The sequence below is a fragment of the Chionomys nivalis genome, chromosome X, assembly GCF_950005125.1.
Source record: "Chionomys nivalis chromosome X, mChiNiv1.1, whole genome shotgun sequence".
Taxonomy (NCBI): domain Eukaryota; kingdom Metazoa; phylum Chordata; class Mammalia; order Rodentia; family Cricetidae; genus Chionomys; species Chionomys nivalis.
In genome coordinates, this window is record NC_080112.1 from 26,049,641 (window position 1) to 26,063,541 (window position 13,901).

Here is a 13,901-nt window from a genome sequence, read left to right on the forward strand (position 1 = left end):
CGCAGGACCAAGAACGGCGCACTTATGTGGAGAGAGTAATCTTTTATTGGAATAGCTTTAGGTGGAGGCGTTCTATACACAAAAGTTTGAACATAAACCTGTCTTAGGTCTCCTTTGCAGGATTGGTGATGTGCCAACCTTCTCAGTTCTTGGAGGTCACTGGGATTTGCAAGAAATGAGGGATAAGATGACATCTTGTGGAACAGAATGAAGGAAGGTCGGTGTCAATCATGAGGTGACATAGTTGGACACCTCAATGAGATTTCTGTCAGGATCGCGGAAGTAGATGGACATAATCGGCCCTTTTGCTCCTGTTCTGGGTACTGGGCCCTCCTCAATGGGGACATCGAAAGCCTGAATGGAGTGTGCAGAAAAGACAAAAGTCATGTGTCACAGATATATGAGATCAAAACTTAAGGAATTCCTTAAGAATCCCGTCTTCTTCCTTCCCTGCCCCAGCGCTCTAGGGGTTGAACTTACACACGTTACAACCATAGCCAGAGTTTAATTCCTAATAGTGTCCAGAATGCCTGGTTTCTGACCCCATCTACTGGCATTTTCCCTCCCTCATTCTACTCAAGATATATGGCCTTGGGCAGACTATGTAATTGCCTTGAACCTCAATTTCCTCAATTCATAAATTGGGGGTGACAGTAGTATTAGTAAGCAAGAATTTAAGTGTAGTACCTGAATGAAAGTCTGTATTCATTGTTTTTTTTTTTTTTCTAAACAGCGCTGGAAATTGAACCCACAGCTTCCTGTGGGACCAGCAAGCATTCTACCACTAAGCTATGTTCCCAGACCTGTTACTGTTGGTTTTAATTGCTTTCTTTTTATGACAACATAAAATGTTTGTTTTGTTGGTTTGGTTTGGTTTTTTGAGACAGGGTTTCTCTGTGTTACAGTCCTGGCTGTCCTGGAAGTTGATCTGTAGGCCAGGCTGGCCTCGAACTCACAGAGATCCACCTGCCTCGGCCTCCTAAGTGCTGGGATTAAAGGTGTGTGCCACCATGGCCTGGCTCTGATTAAATTTTAATGTAGTTTTTCTTTTTTTAAAAAAGATTTATTTATTATGTATACAACTTTCTGCCTCCATTTATACCCACACGCCAGAGGAGGGAGCCAGATCTCTTTACAGATGGTTTGGAGCCACCATGTGGTTGCTGGGAATTGAACTCAGGACCTCTGGAAGAGCAGCCAGTGCTCTTAACCACTGAGCCATCTCTCCAGCCCTTTTTTTTGCTTTTTCAAGACAGGATTTCTCTGTGGCTTTTTGGAGCCTGTCCTGGAACTAGCTCTTGTAGACCAGGCTGGTCTCGAACTCACAGAGATCTGCCTGCCTCTGCCTCCCAAGTGCTGGGATTAAAGGCGTGCGCCACCACTGCCCGGCTTTAATGTAGCTTTTCTTACTTAAACATTAACATGACAAACGACTGAGTATGTCAGAACATTATTTACACATATTCTTCTTTAAATTTTATATAATTTACTATATTAAAAGTCTTGCAAACCAGGCAGTGCTGGTGCACACCTTTAATCTTCGGGAGGCAGAGGCAGGCGGATCTCTGTGAGTTCGAGGCCAGCCTGGTCTACAAGAGCTAGTTTCAGGACAGGAACCAAAGCTACAGAGAAACCCTGTCTTTGAAAAAAAAGTCTTGCAAATAAACAAAACTTCAAACACCAAAATTAACCAGACCCAGTTGCTTTTCTGCTTCTAATTCTGTAGTTTTTGTTTTGTTTTGGGTGGTGGATAAGTGTATAAACTATATTCAATACTGACTTGTGTGTAAAGTGTAATATAAAGCTCCACAGTTCTGAATGCTTATTCTAAGTGTATGGATGTTCATTGAGTTGTAGTATCTCTTTCTAATTCATTTTGGTTCCGTGACATTGACATCAATCAAAGGAGCAAGTAGATAACTGCACAGGCAGGACATCGATGCGATGGCATCTCTTGTGTCTGTCACAATTCTGTCTTGGCAGTATCTACCTCCATCCTCCCCTCCCAGTCCCCGATCCCCCCTCATCCCAAATCCCCTCCTGTTCCTCTTTTTGTTAAGGCTAGACTTTGTTTATGTGAATGGCATTGCACTCACCTTGAGGCGCTGGATCACCTCCTCCAAAGGTGCTTCCGTGATCAGACAAAGATCCAGGGAGCCCGGAATCGGGTGAGCTGCTTTCGGCTCAAATTCCTTTCCCACCTCATGTAAGTTAAATTTTTGATCTCCAAAACACAATGCCTTCCGGTCTCCCTGTTTAGGAGCGAGAAAGCAGTGTAGAACTGAGCTGCCAAGATGAGTTTGAACTTACTGCAAAAAATAAGGAGAAAGGGCTGCTACACAATGACCCCTTGATCCATCTAGCATACTGCAAATTAGTGTCTGTGCATGCCTGTGTGCACACACAGAGGCCAAAAGAAGGTTCTGATTCCTCAGGGCTGGAGTTCAAGGTATTTGTGAAATGCCTGGCTTGTTATTTGAGTCTTAGGACCTGAACCATCCAGTCTTCGTGATTGAGCAGCCAGGGCTTTTAATCTCCAAGCCATCTCTCCAGCCCAACAGTCTTTAAATTTTTCTTAAAAAAACATTTTTTTTTGGCTAGGTGTGGTGGGACATACCTTTAATTCCAGCACTTTGAAGGCAGAAACTGGCAGATCTCTATCAATTGAGAGCCAGCCTGGTCTACAGAGCAAGTCCTAGGTCATCTAGCACTACACAGAAGTCTCAAAGGTACTCATTGACAGCAGTGCCCAGTAATATTTGCACACTTATTTGTGTGGAGGTGGATGTTGTGTGCTGAAGCCAGAGGGCAACTTTCAGGACCCATTCTCTCCTTCCACGATGCTGGTTCCAAGGATCGAACTAGTTCAGGTAGTCAGGCTTGCTGGTGAGTGCCTTTACCCATTTAGCCTCCTTACCACACACCACACTCACCACCATTTTCTTCAGGGACAAAAATCTCCTGTGGTCCAGGCTGGTCTTGAACCCACTATGAATCAAGGGCTGACTTTAAACTCCTTATCCTCCTTTCTTTTTCTTTTTAGTTTTTCGATACAGGGTTTTTCTGTGTAGCCCTAGCTGTCTTGAAACTCACTCTGTAGACCAGGCTGGCCTCTCAGAGATCCACCAGCCTCTGCCTCCCGAGTACTGGGATTAAAGACATGCGCCACCACTGCCTGGCCACTCCTGATCCTCTTGCCTCCAACTCCATGTGTTTAGATCACCATTATGGCCAGCTTCTCTTTTATGTTTTTGAGATTTATTTATTTGTTGAATGTGTGCATATGTCTGAGCGTATGTGTGTACACATGTGTGTACAGCGCTCACAAAGGCCAGAAGATGTCAAGTACCTCCTGGAACTGGAATGACAGGCAGGTGTGTGTTCCCAGTGTGAGAGCTGTATTGGAATCTGGGTCCTCTAGAGGAATAGCAAGCTCTCTTAACTGCCGTACCAGAACTCCCAACTTCTTTTTCTTTTTCTTATTCTTTTTCTTTTCCTGAGACAGCATCTTACTATGTAGCTTGGCCTCACACTCTCAAAACTCATTATTTTCCTGCCTTATGCTGGTCTTGCAAGTGTGCCTCACCGTGTTTGTTCCAGGCATCTGCTCTTAGTGAGTGCTCCATGGGTGGGCAGCCTTGTGTGTTTCTTGTTAGAATGTCCATTTCGCCAAGTGTTTAAAAATCCACCCATGGGCTGGGCAGTGGTGGCCTTTAATCCCAGCACTGGGGGAGGCAGAGACAGGCGAATCTCTGTGAGTTCAAGGCCAGCTAGGTCTACAGAGTGAGTTCCAGGACAGCCAGGGTTACAGAGAAACTGTGTCTTGAAAAAAACAACAAAAAACAAAACAAAACAAAAAACCAATCCATGGCAGAGATACCACTCTGTCTACCCAGGTTTCTCTCTCCTTCCTTCCCTCCCTCTCCTTCTTCCTTCCTTCCCTCCCTCTCCTTCTTCCTTCCTTCCTCCCTCCCTCCCTTCCTTCCTATCTTTCTGTCTTTGTCTCTGTGTCTCTTTCCTTTCTTTGGGATCTTATTATGTTGCTTAGATTAGCCTGAAACGCTTGGACTCAAGTGGTCCTGCTTCAATCTACTGCATATCTTCCCCACCCTTTTATTATTTTTCCTTATAAGAACAGCTCAAATTTCTGTACAGTCATTGGTTTGTTCCCAAGCTTTCTAAAAACAAGTCCATCTTAAGTCAGGAGTGATGACATACTTATAATCCCAGCATTTAGGACCTCTAGTCAGGAGGATAAAGTTTGACTTAACCTTGTGCTCCCTTGCTCAAAAACAAAACAAAATCAAAAGGAACCAAGCAAACAAACCTCACTTCTGTTCCCCGCATTCCTGGCTAAGAGGCCATTGTGTGAGGGAGACCTTCTGAGTTGTGCTCAGCAGGGAGTGGTTGCTGGTGGGGTTTCTAGGAATCTCCCTGCCCACTGAGCCAGGGCTTTGTGCCTATTCATTTCCTCCTAATGACACTTTCGTCTGACTGCTTGTTCAATTGAGAGAAAAAGACAACTGTCTCATTTAATCCATGGTAGTTCTCTCCTTTGCCCCTCCAAACAGTCCATAACTGATGCATATTCTTTTTTAAAGATATATTTTTTTATATGTGTAGGTGTTTTGTCTACATGTATATATGCATACCACATGCATGCTTCGTACCCATGGAGATTAGAAGAAGATGTTGGGTTCCCTGGAACTGGAGTTATTTATGATTGTGAGCTGCCATGTGGGTGCTAAAAACTGAGCCCAGATCCTCTGCAAGAACAGCCATGGCTGTAGCCACTACCTGTTTCTTGGTTTACCACCTTCGTGTATTTTGTCCTCACTCTGCCAAGACCGAGGCGAGTTTAGCTCAATAGTATTACTTCCCCCTTCAACTGCAACACTCAGGAGGCAGAGACAGGCGGATCTCTGTGATTTCAAAGCCAGCCTGGTCTACAGAGTGAGTTCCAGGACAGTCAGGGCTTCACAGAGAAACCCTGTCTCAAAAAACCAAAAATAAATAGCTGATTCTGTATATATTTTTTCAGATGCTAGGGAATAATGCTTTCTTTTTATAAATAACCACTGTCACCTTGTCATCTCCTGTCTCTTCCTTCTTTATAGCCCTTAGCACTTGCCATTTCTGTTATGATTTCATGATCTCTTTCTTCATCCCCACAATTGAGACTCCATTGCACTCCTACAGCAAGGGCAGTTTGGCCCAGTATACAGTTCTGTAAAAGCTGTTTGCTCAAAGCCTTTTACATATCTGCTCCCAGACTGGGGGGTTCCCTGTGATGCAGCACTCACCTAGCAGGCATGACATCCCAGATTCCATTTTCTAGACTGTTAAGACTGCCTTTAATCCCAGTACTCAGGAGGCAGAGGCAGCGGATCTCTGTGAGTTCAAAGCCAGCCTGGTCTACAGAGTGAGTTCCAGGACAGCCAGAGATGTTACACTGAGAAATTCTCTTTTAAACGACTAAAAAGAAAGAAAGATAAACGCATTGCTGATTATCTTCCTGGATCTGGTGTTGCTGATATTGGGGACTGCAGAGATGCTCACTGGCTAACAGCACTTGCTACTCTAGCAGAGGACCTGAGTTCAGTTCCCAGCACCCACATGGTGGCTCACAACCGTTTGAAACTCCAGTTATAGGGGATCCAACAACTGTTTCTGACCTCTGTGGACAGTTCACACACAATGTGCAAAACACTCATAAATAAAAACTTTTTTTCTGGAATTTTTTATTGATATTTATTGAGCGCTACATTTTTCTCTGTTCCCCTCCTCCCTTCAATCCTCCCCCAAGGTCCCCATGCTCCCAATTTACTCAGGAGATCTTGTCTTTTTCTACTTTCTACTTCCCATGTAGATTAGATCTATGTAGTCTCTCTTAGTGTCTGCATTGTTGTCTAAATTCTCTGGAATTATGGTTTGTACACTGGTTTTCTTTAATTTATGTTTAAAAACCACCTATGAGTGAGTACATGTGATAATTATATTACTGTGTCTGTGTTACCTGACTCAAAATGATGTTTTCTAGCTCCATCCATTTGCCTGCAAAATTCAAGATGTCATTATTTTTTCTGCTGTGTAGTACTCCATTGTGTAAATGTACCACATTTTTTTTTTATCCATTCTTCAATCAAGGGGCATTTAGATTGTTTCCATGTTCTGGCTATGACAAACAAAGCTGCTATGAACATAGTTGAGCACATGTCCTGGTGGCACGATTGAGCATCCTTTGGATATATACCCAAAAGTGGTATTACTGGGTCTTGAGGAAGGTTGTTCCTAATTTTCTGAGAAATCGCCACACTGACATCCAAAGGGGTTCTACCAGCTTCCATTCCCACCAGCAATGCAGAAGTGTCCTCTTTTCCTAATACCAGCTCTTGGAAGGCAGAAGCAGGTAGATCTCTGTGAACAGAGTAAGTTCTAGGACAGCCAGAGCTACATAGTGAAATCAGGTCTCAATCTCCCTCTACCTCCAAATAAATACTAAATAAGTAAGTGAAAATGATGTTAATTGTTTTCATCCTTTTTATTTTATATGTTACAGTTTTAGTGTGTGTGTGTGTGGTATATGTGTATACATGTATGTACAGGGGCCAAAGATGTGTGTGTGTGTGTGTGTGTGCGTGCACATGTGGGTGTATGTGTATATGTGTACAGGGGCCAAAGATGTGTGTGTGTGTGTGCACAGGTGAGTGTATGTGTGTGGTGTATGTGTATATGTGTACAGGGGCCAAAGATGTGTGTGTGTGTGTGTGTGTGTGTGTGTGTGAGAGAGAGAGAGAGAGAGAGAGAGAGAGAGAGAGAGAGAGGAGGTCAAAAGTCAGCTCTTCAGAATTGTTTTTCTCCTTTCTCTATGCAGACATGTGAGTTCCAGAAACCTAACTCAGGACCTCAGACTTGGCAACAGATATTTTTATCCACTGAGCCATCTTGTCAGCCCTTAATGACTCATTTTCTTTGTGTATTGCGGTGCTGGGAGTGACACCTAGACTCTTGTATGCTGGGTAAGTCCTCTGCTAACCGAGCTGCACCTCCAGCCCCTCAGGTCTTTGTGCTAACAATGCTTTGTTCTACACTGGCCTCTGATTGCCATTCAGCTGGACACAGACTTTCAGGTTGCATTTTTTCCCCCCAGAATCATTTTTCAATTAATTACATTTGTGTTTAGACAATTTCCATTTCACAATGCATACCAACCACTCTCTCCCCCCACCTCCCTGCCACCCCTTCAGCCCCTCCTCCTCTTTACAAATCGCTCCTGCACTTTCAGGACCGCTTTGTTTAGTGCCCCACTGAGATTAACCAGGGTGTCTCTATAATCATGGCTTTAGAGCTATCCATTTGGAGCCTGGTGGGCTCAGCAGTGGGTACACAATTAAAGACAATGGTCCCTTCCCCCCAGAGTCTATCAGTAGCCAATAGTTCAGAGGTAGCAGGTAGGGCCCCATGAATCCCTCCCCCTTCCTCTACTTCCTGTTGATAGGATCAGTCTTGTATGGGCCCAGGTAACTACAGTTGTGAGTTAATAATTGCACTAATTGTATAGAGTCTATAGAATGGAATTCCATAGCCCTTCACCCTATCTCCTGGCTCTTACATATTTGCCATCCCCCTTTTCACAATGTTCCTGAGCCTTAGAGGGGGTGGCTGGAATATCTTGTGTAGGGCTGGGTCCAAAACCCTTGCTATTCTCTGCATCTTAGGCAGCCTGAGTGTCTGTATTCATCGCCTTTCTTTGTAGGGAGAGGCTTCTCTGATTAAGGCTGGGAACAGCTTTTGTTCTGGGAGTAGGGACCACATGGAGAGATGCTGAGGCAGAACGGGAGGCGGGGTGGGAGTGCTTTTCCCAGAGTCTTAAGAGTATAGTCCTATTGTTTTCTGGCCTCTGGTGTGACTCAAGAATTCTGACATTTGCATGTTTCTTTTTCTTTTGTAGATGAACTACTTTTTAATCTCTTGGCAAAGTCTTAAGATGGACTTTTTCAGAGGGATGTTCTGCAATTCCCACAGGGCATATCTGAGTGTCCCTGGGCTGGGCACACAGTTAACTCTTTGTATATAAAGGTTGCAAAGTTCTCTTGCACTTTTTTTTTGAGACCAGGGACCTCGAACTAACAAAGCCTCTTGCTTTATGTCTTTCAAAGTTTACCCCCTTCCATTTTCTTTACCCTCTTTCCAAATATCTCCCTGCTCGTAGGTTGCAATCTCTTACCTTTTCTCTCATAGTTCTCATTTTTTCCCTGTGTTTGGGGGTTTGGACTTAAGCTATGTTTTATCTTTAAAAAACATTTCTTTGGCAGGGCTTAGGATTGCTATCTGGGTTTAATGCATGCTAGGCAAATGATCACAGAGCTGTACCCTCAGCTGTAAGTTACGTTTAAAGTATTATCAGTTATTTTAAGATAGTATCTCACCAGGACAGCCAGGGCTACCCGGAGAAACTGTCTCAAAAAACAACAACAGCAAAAAGACAGCATTTCATGTATCCTAGGCTGGTCCCACACTTGCTAAGTAGCCAAGGATGATCTTAGATTTCATTCTCCTGCATCCACCTCTTCAGTCTCTCCAGCTAGGATTACTATGTGCACAACCATACTTGGTTTATGTGGTACTGGGGACTGACCCAAGGCCTTTGTGTATATAAGGCGTTCTACTAACTGAGCTTCATCCCCTGCCGTAAAATGTTAGCAAATTTTGGGGCTGGAGAAATGGTTCAGCGGTTAAGAGCACTGGCTGCCATTCCAGAGGAAACATTCCTAGCACCCACATGGCCCCTCACAACCGTCTGTATCTCAGTTCCTGGTGGTCTGACACCATCACAACAATGTGCACAAAATTAAATAAATTATAAAAAATGTTAACAATTTTAATGAAGGAAGCTAAGGAGATGACTCAGTAAAATGCTTGCTACACAAGCCTTAGCACCCGAGTTTGGATCCTCAGCATCTATGTTAAAAAAAAAAAAAAAAAGCCAGGGGGGACATCACACACTCATTATCTCAGGAGGCCGAAACAGCAGTCCCCCTGGGGTTGATAGCCATCTGGTCTAGCTAAGTTAGACCTCCGGCCTAACCTGCATCTGCACAGGTACACACATACACACACACACACACACACACACACACACACTTCACCTGCATATGCACGGGTGCATACACACACATACATACACTTTACCAGACTTGAAGTTTTAAATATGGGGACACAATTACCTTGAAGGTTGTGACCTCCATGCCCAGGATCTTGGAATAGAACGTGATAGTGTCTTCAATGCTCCTTACAGTCATCACAACGTGGTCAAGTCTATGGATAAGACCCGGGGAAGGGGTCTGGCTGCTGTTCCTCTGTAACTAAAATGTAAAAATAAAATAAAATAAAATAAAAAAAAATAAAAAAACCCACCCAAACTCAGATAAAGCCAAAATGCCACGAGACATTTCCTGTTTTCTTCTGCTCGTCTCCCACCACCTCCCCAAACACTGTGATCCCTCTCGCCTGCCCCCATTTCAAGAGAAAACTCCTGCCGAAAATCTCTGTAAAGTCCATTGCTCCTGTATGGAGTCATACAAGAGGCCACATGTCACCTCTTCCCTGTTTTCTTCTTTGTTTCCTACTAGAAGGGCAAAGGTGAAGACTAGGGAAGTTGAAATTGACACAAACATGCCCTTGTTTTCCCCAAGTTGGAATTTCTTTTTGAAGACGTTACAAGATTCAGACCAGGCCATTCAAAGCCTCCAGTGGCCAATTTCCCCTCACTTTCTCCCTTCCTGATCTGCAGCTCTAATTGTTGGGGGCATGGCAAGGAGGAACCTGGGGTGGGTAGGATTGCAGAGATGATTCAGTGGTTAAGAACACTGGCTGCTCTTGCGAAGGACTTGGGTTCGATTCCCAGCACCCACATGGTGGCTGACACCTGTGTCTGTGGATTCAGGGACTCTGATGTCTTCTTTTGGCCCCCACAAAAAGGAGTGTCTGAGATGAACTAAAGGTATCTGAAGCCCAGGGTGCTGCTGTACACCTGTAACCTCAGCCCTTGGGAAGCTGAGGCTGAAGTCACAGATTCAAGGTCAACTAGGGACTGCCCTGAAACCATGTCTCAAAAATGAAACAAAATCGCAGAAAAAGGGGGTTGGAGAAATGCCCAGCAAAGTTAAGGGTATTTGCTGGACCTGGTTGGTTTCCAGCACCCACAGGGTGGCTCTAACTTAGTAGCTACTGTCTGTAACTTAGTAGCAAGGGCTCTAACACCTTTTCTGGCCTCCCCAATCACTCACACACACAGCACACATGAATACATACAAGCAAAACATGCATACACAAAAACAAGTTATTTTTTTTTAAAGAAAAGTTTCTGGGAATGTGTGTGTTTACAGAGTCAGTTCTGAAACTGTCTCAAAAACCCAAACCAGCCGGGCGGTGGTGGCGCACGCCTTTAATCCCAGCACTTGGGAGGCAGAGGCAGGCGGATCTCTGTGAGTTCGAGACCAGCCTGGTCTACAAGAGCTAGTTCCAGGACAGGCTCCAAAACCACAGAGAAACCCTGTCTCGAAAAACCAAAAAAAAAAAAACAAAAAAAAAAACCAAACCAGCTAGGTTGTGGCCCATGCCTTTAATCCCAGCACTTGGGAGGCAGAGGCAGGCAGATTTTTGTGAGTTAGAGGCCAGCCTGGTCTACAGAGCGAGTTGCAGGACAGCCAGAGCTGTACTACACAGAGAAACCCTGTCTGGAACCCCCCCCCCCAAAAAAAAACCTCAAAACCAACCAACTAACCAAAGACGTAAATTGCTGCCACTTAGGCCCCACTGAAGAGAAAGCCGTATATTTTGTTTTATTTTTTTCAATCCTATTTGGGATTTGAGCAGTGACTTGGCTTGAGCGCTTTCTGCTCTTCCAAAGAGCTTGCAAACGCTTGGAACCCCAACTCAGGGGATTTGGTGCCCTCTTTTGGCCTCCGTGGGTATGTACTAACATCCACATGATTTAAAAAAAAAAAATCCAAAAATGTCTTTTCAACTTTTTAAAATGTCTGTAGAATCTGTATGGGCGCCCTGTTTTGTTCCTGATATCACTAATTTATGTTTCTCTTCTAATTTCTAGGGTGTAAACAGAAATTACTAGTATTTTCTGAATCTGTTTGAAGAACCAGCCTTGGACATTGCCGATCTTTATTGAATGTTTGCTTTCTCTTTCCCTAGCTCTGCTCTTATCTTTTCCCTCCTCCAGTGTTTTTTTATGGTTTAAGAAAAGCTGTGTTTCCCAGCTTCTTGACATGGGCGCTTTGGTCACTGACTTTTAGTTTCTTCTTTTCCAGTCTATGCCTGGCTCCCGCTCAGCACCAATTCAGTGGCAACCGTGGTGGTGGTGTGGTGGTCGCCTTAGTAATCAATTCTCTGGACACCACGCCTTCCCTCCTTTGGTCTACCTCAGAGTCCTCTTCAACGTTTCCTTCACGCTCTCGGGGCCTCGGGAACTTCTGACAGGCTTCAAGGTCAAGGTTTGGGGGGGGGGGCTTCTCTTGCTCTATCAGGACAGCCCCAGAGCATTCCCTGGGGGCCAGCTTGGGCTATCTCTACAAGTCTGAGGCTGAACTGACCCCCAGTTGAACCACCCCTAAAGAGCAGCCAGCCCTCAGCCTAGGCTCTCTCAAGTATGCCACACATGACCAGCCTCCACCAGCCTAAGCTGGGCCTCTGCTGCCCTCTGATGATCTTTGAGAGAAGAGGCCCAGGGAAGCTGGTGAAAGGATGGGAAGACCACACAAGTGTTCCCGAGAAGAGAAGCAAGTCAGCAGACCCAGGTTGGGTACCCCAAGCCTCGCCAAGACACATGCCAAAAGCCTCCAGGGCCCCCACACTCACCTGAGTCTCGGACGTTGGACCCGACATCCTGACTGGTGGACCGGAGAGCAGACAGTGCTACCTGGCAGGTAAGTTGGGGCTGGGGCTGGCTCTGTGCCTGGAGATCAAGGGGCAGGAATGGGAGGTGCTGACTGAGGACATTGGGTGGGGACAGAGGCAGGAGGTGCAAAGCACCAAGACTCTAACTTAAAACTCAGGGTGTAGCTCAGTGGGGGGACAGTGTGCTTCTGAAGAGTCCCTGGGTTCCATTCCAGGCACTGCAAATGCTAAACCAACCCCGAAGGCCTTGAAAGTAACAGCACAAATATAAAAGCTTCCTCTTGAGATGAGGGCCTTCTTTGCTCGTCAGGCTGCCTCTAATGCTCCTTCTCCGCCAGCTTCCAGATGTGTGGAATCCAGCAACTCACAGAAAGCCACCCATCCCGAGTGTCCGTCTGGAGACTAGCATGACTAGCATGACCATGTGAGAAAGCTTTGATCTTGGAGTCTTGGACCAGGGTGGGAAGCATTTCAATGTCTGAGTTAGAGAATATGACCATTCTCATTTATTGTGAGTCTGCTTCTGAGCTAAGATTTCTTGGGGGCTGGAGAGATGGCTCAGAGCTTAAGAGCATTGCCTGCTCTTCCAAAGGTCCTGAGTTCAATTCCTAGCAACCACATGGTGGCTTACGACCATCTGTAATGGGGTCTGGTGCCCTCTTCTGGCCTGCAGGCATACACACAGACAGAATATTGTATAATAATAAATAAATAAATATTTTTTAAAAAAGATTTCTCTACAAGGGATATGGATGTTTTGCCTGCTTGTATGTCTGCACCACCTACCTGCTTCCTGTTCACAGAGACCAGAAAAGGGTATTGGATCCCCTGGAATGGGAATTACCGACAGGCCTGAGTTGCTATGCGAGTACTGGGAATTGAACCTGGGCTCCCCAGAAGAGCAGCAGGTGCTCTTAACTGCTGATGCATTTCTCTACCCAGAGGCAAGGTTTTTTTGAAGCAGGGTCTTGCTATACCTAGTTCCTACCCACTCTCGGTCCCCTCCCCCTCTACTGTTTGCCTCACTCTAAATCAAGCTCCCTTCTCTCTACTGGGTTACCTATCTGGACCCAGGGATAGGTGAGTTTGAGATTTTTTGCTTCTAGATACACCCTAACCAGGTCTAACCTGGTCTCCTCAGGTACCAGGCATACAAGTAACTCACCGACATACACACTAGCAAAACATGCATACACCTAAAATAAAAATGTATATTTTTTAAGTTTCAGGCCAACCAGGGCAAGTTATCAAAATAAAAGGTGAAAATGGGTGGAGATGCAGCTTAGTGGTTCTAAGGTCAGTTCCCAGCACAATAGAGAAAGCTGTCTTGTAGAACTAGGCTGGCGGGACAGGTCTGCATTTCCAGCCTTCAGGAGGCCAAGGCGGGAAAATTGTGGTTTCCAGACCAGCCTGGGCCACAGAGTGAATTCCATAGTGAAACCCTGCCTCAAAAAAAGGGCTGAGGATGTGACTTAGTGACTCAGGCCTTGACAGTACCAGGCTGTGTGTGGGTTTGATTGCCAGCACTGAAAACTAAAGATGCATGTGAATGCCACCTGTTATTAGTGTATGGACCACACAGGCCATCCCTGTGCCATCCGCAAAGTGACCATGGGCAGAGGCACCTCCAGGTGTTTCATCTCTTAGATACTTCGCTGTGTGTTTGTGAGCATGTCTAGGCATGCAGTCTGGGTTACCACAAGTGGCTTGCCTTTGCTTGTCTTGCAAAGGGCACCTTACTCTGTAAGTACACGCAGAGTGCATGTATTCTGCTCTGTACTTAGTGGCCACTCTGTATACAATAGGAAGCCCGTACCCCGATCATCTGAATCACTCAGCAATAGTCATTGACTAGGAATGACCTTTTCCTGTTGTGCTTTTTTTTTTTTTTTTTTTTTTTTTGGTTTTTCGAGGCAAGGTTTCTCTGTGGTTTTGGAGCCTGTCCTGGAACTAGCTCTTGTAGACCAGGCTGGTCTCGAACTCACAGA

General features: G+C 45.2%; 1 protein-coding gene across 1 annotated transcript; it reads right to left on the bottom strand.

The window, feature by feature from the left end:
* Nucleotides 1-228: 228 nt before the first annotated feature.
* Glod5 (glyoxalase domain containing 5) lies at nt 229-11,901 on the bottom strand. The gene is made up of 4 exons (XM_057759822.1): nt 11,875-11,901; nt 9,228-9,365; nt 2,097-2,252; nt 229-354 (listed from the first exon to the last, which is right to left on the bottom strand). Exons 1-4 carry the CDS (start codon nt 11,899-11,901, stop codon nt 229-231), a joined length of 447 nt encoding a protein of 148 aa, XP_057615805.1.
* Nucleotides 11,902-13,901: the final 2,000 nt, after the last annotated feature.

What these genes read in the sequence shown, in the direction of transcription:
- Glod5 (XM_057759822.1), bottom strand. Translation starts at nt 11,901, where the DNA reads ATGTCGGGTCCAACGTCCGAGACTCAG. An exon ending in GTCCAACGTCCGAGACTCAG is followed by an intron (nt 9,366 to 11,874) that starts GTGAGTGTGGGG and finishes TTTACATTTTAG; the next exon opens with TTACAGAGGAACAGCAGCCA. An exon ending in TGGAGGTCACAACCTTCAAG is followed by an intron (nt 2,253 to 9,227) that starts GTAATTGTGTCC and finishes GCTCCTAAACAG; the next exon opens with GGAGACCGGAAGGCATTGTG.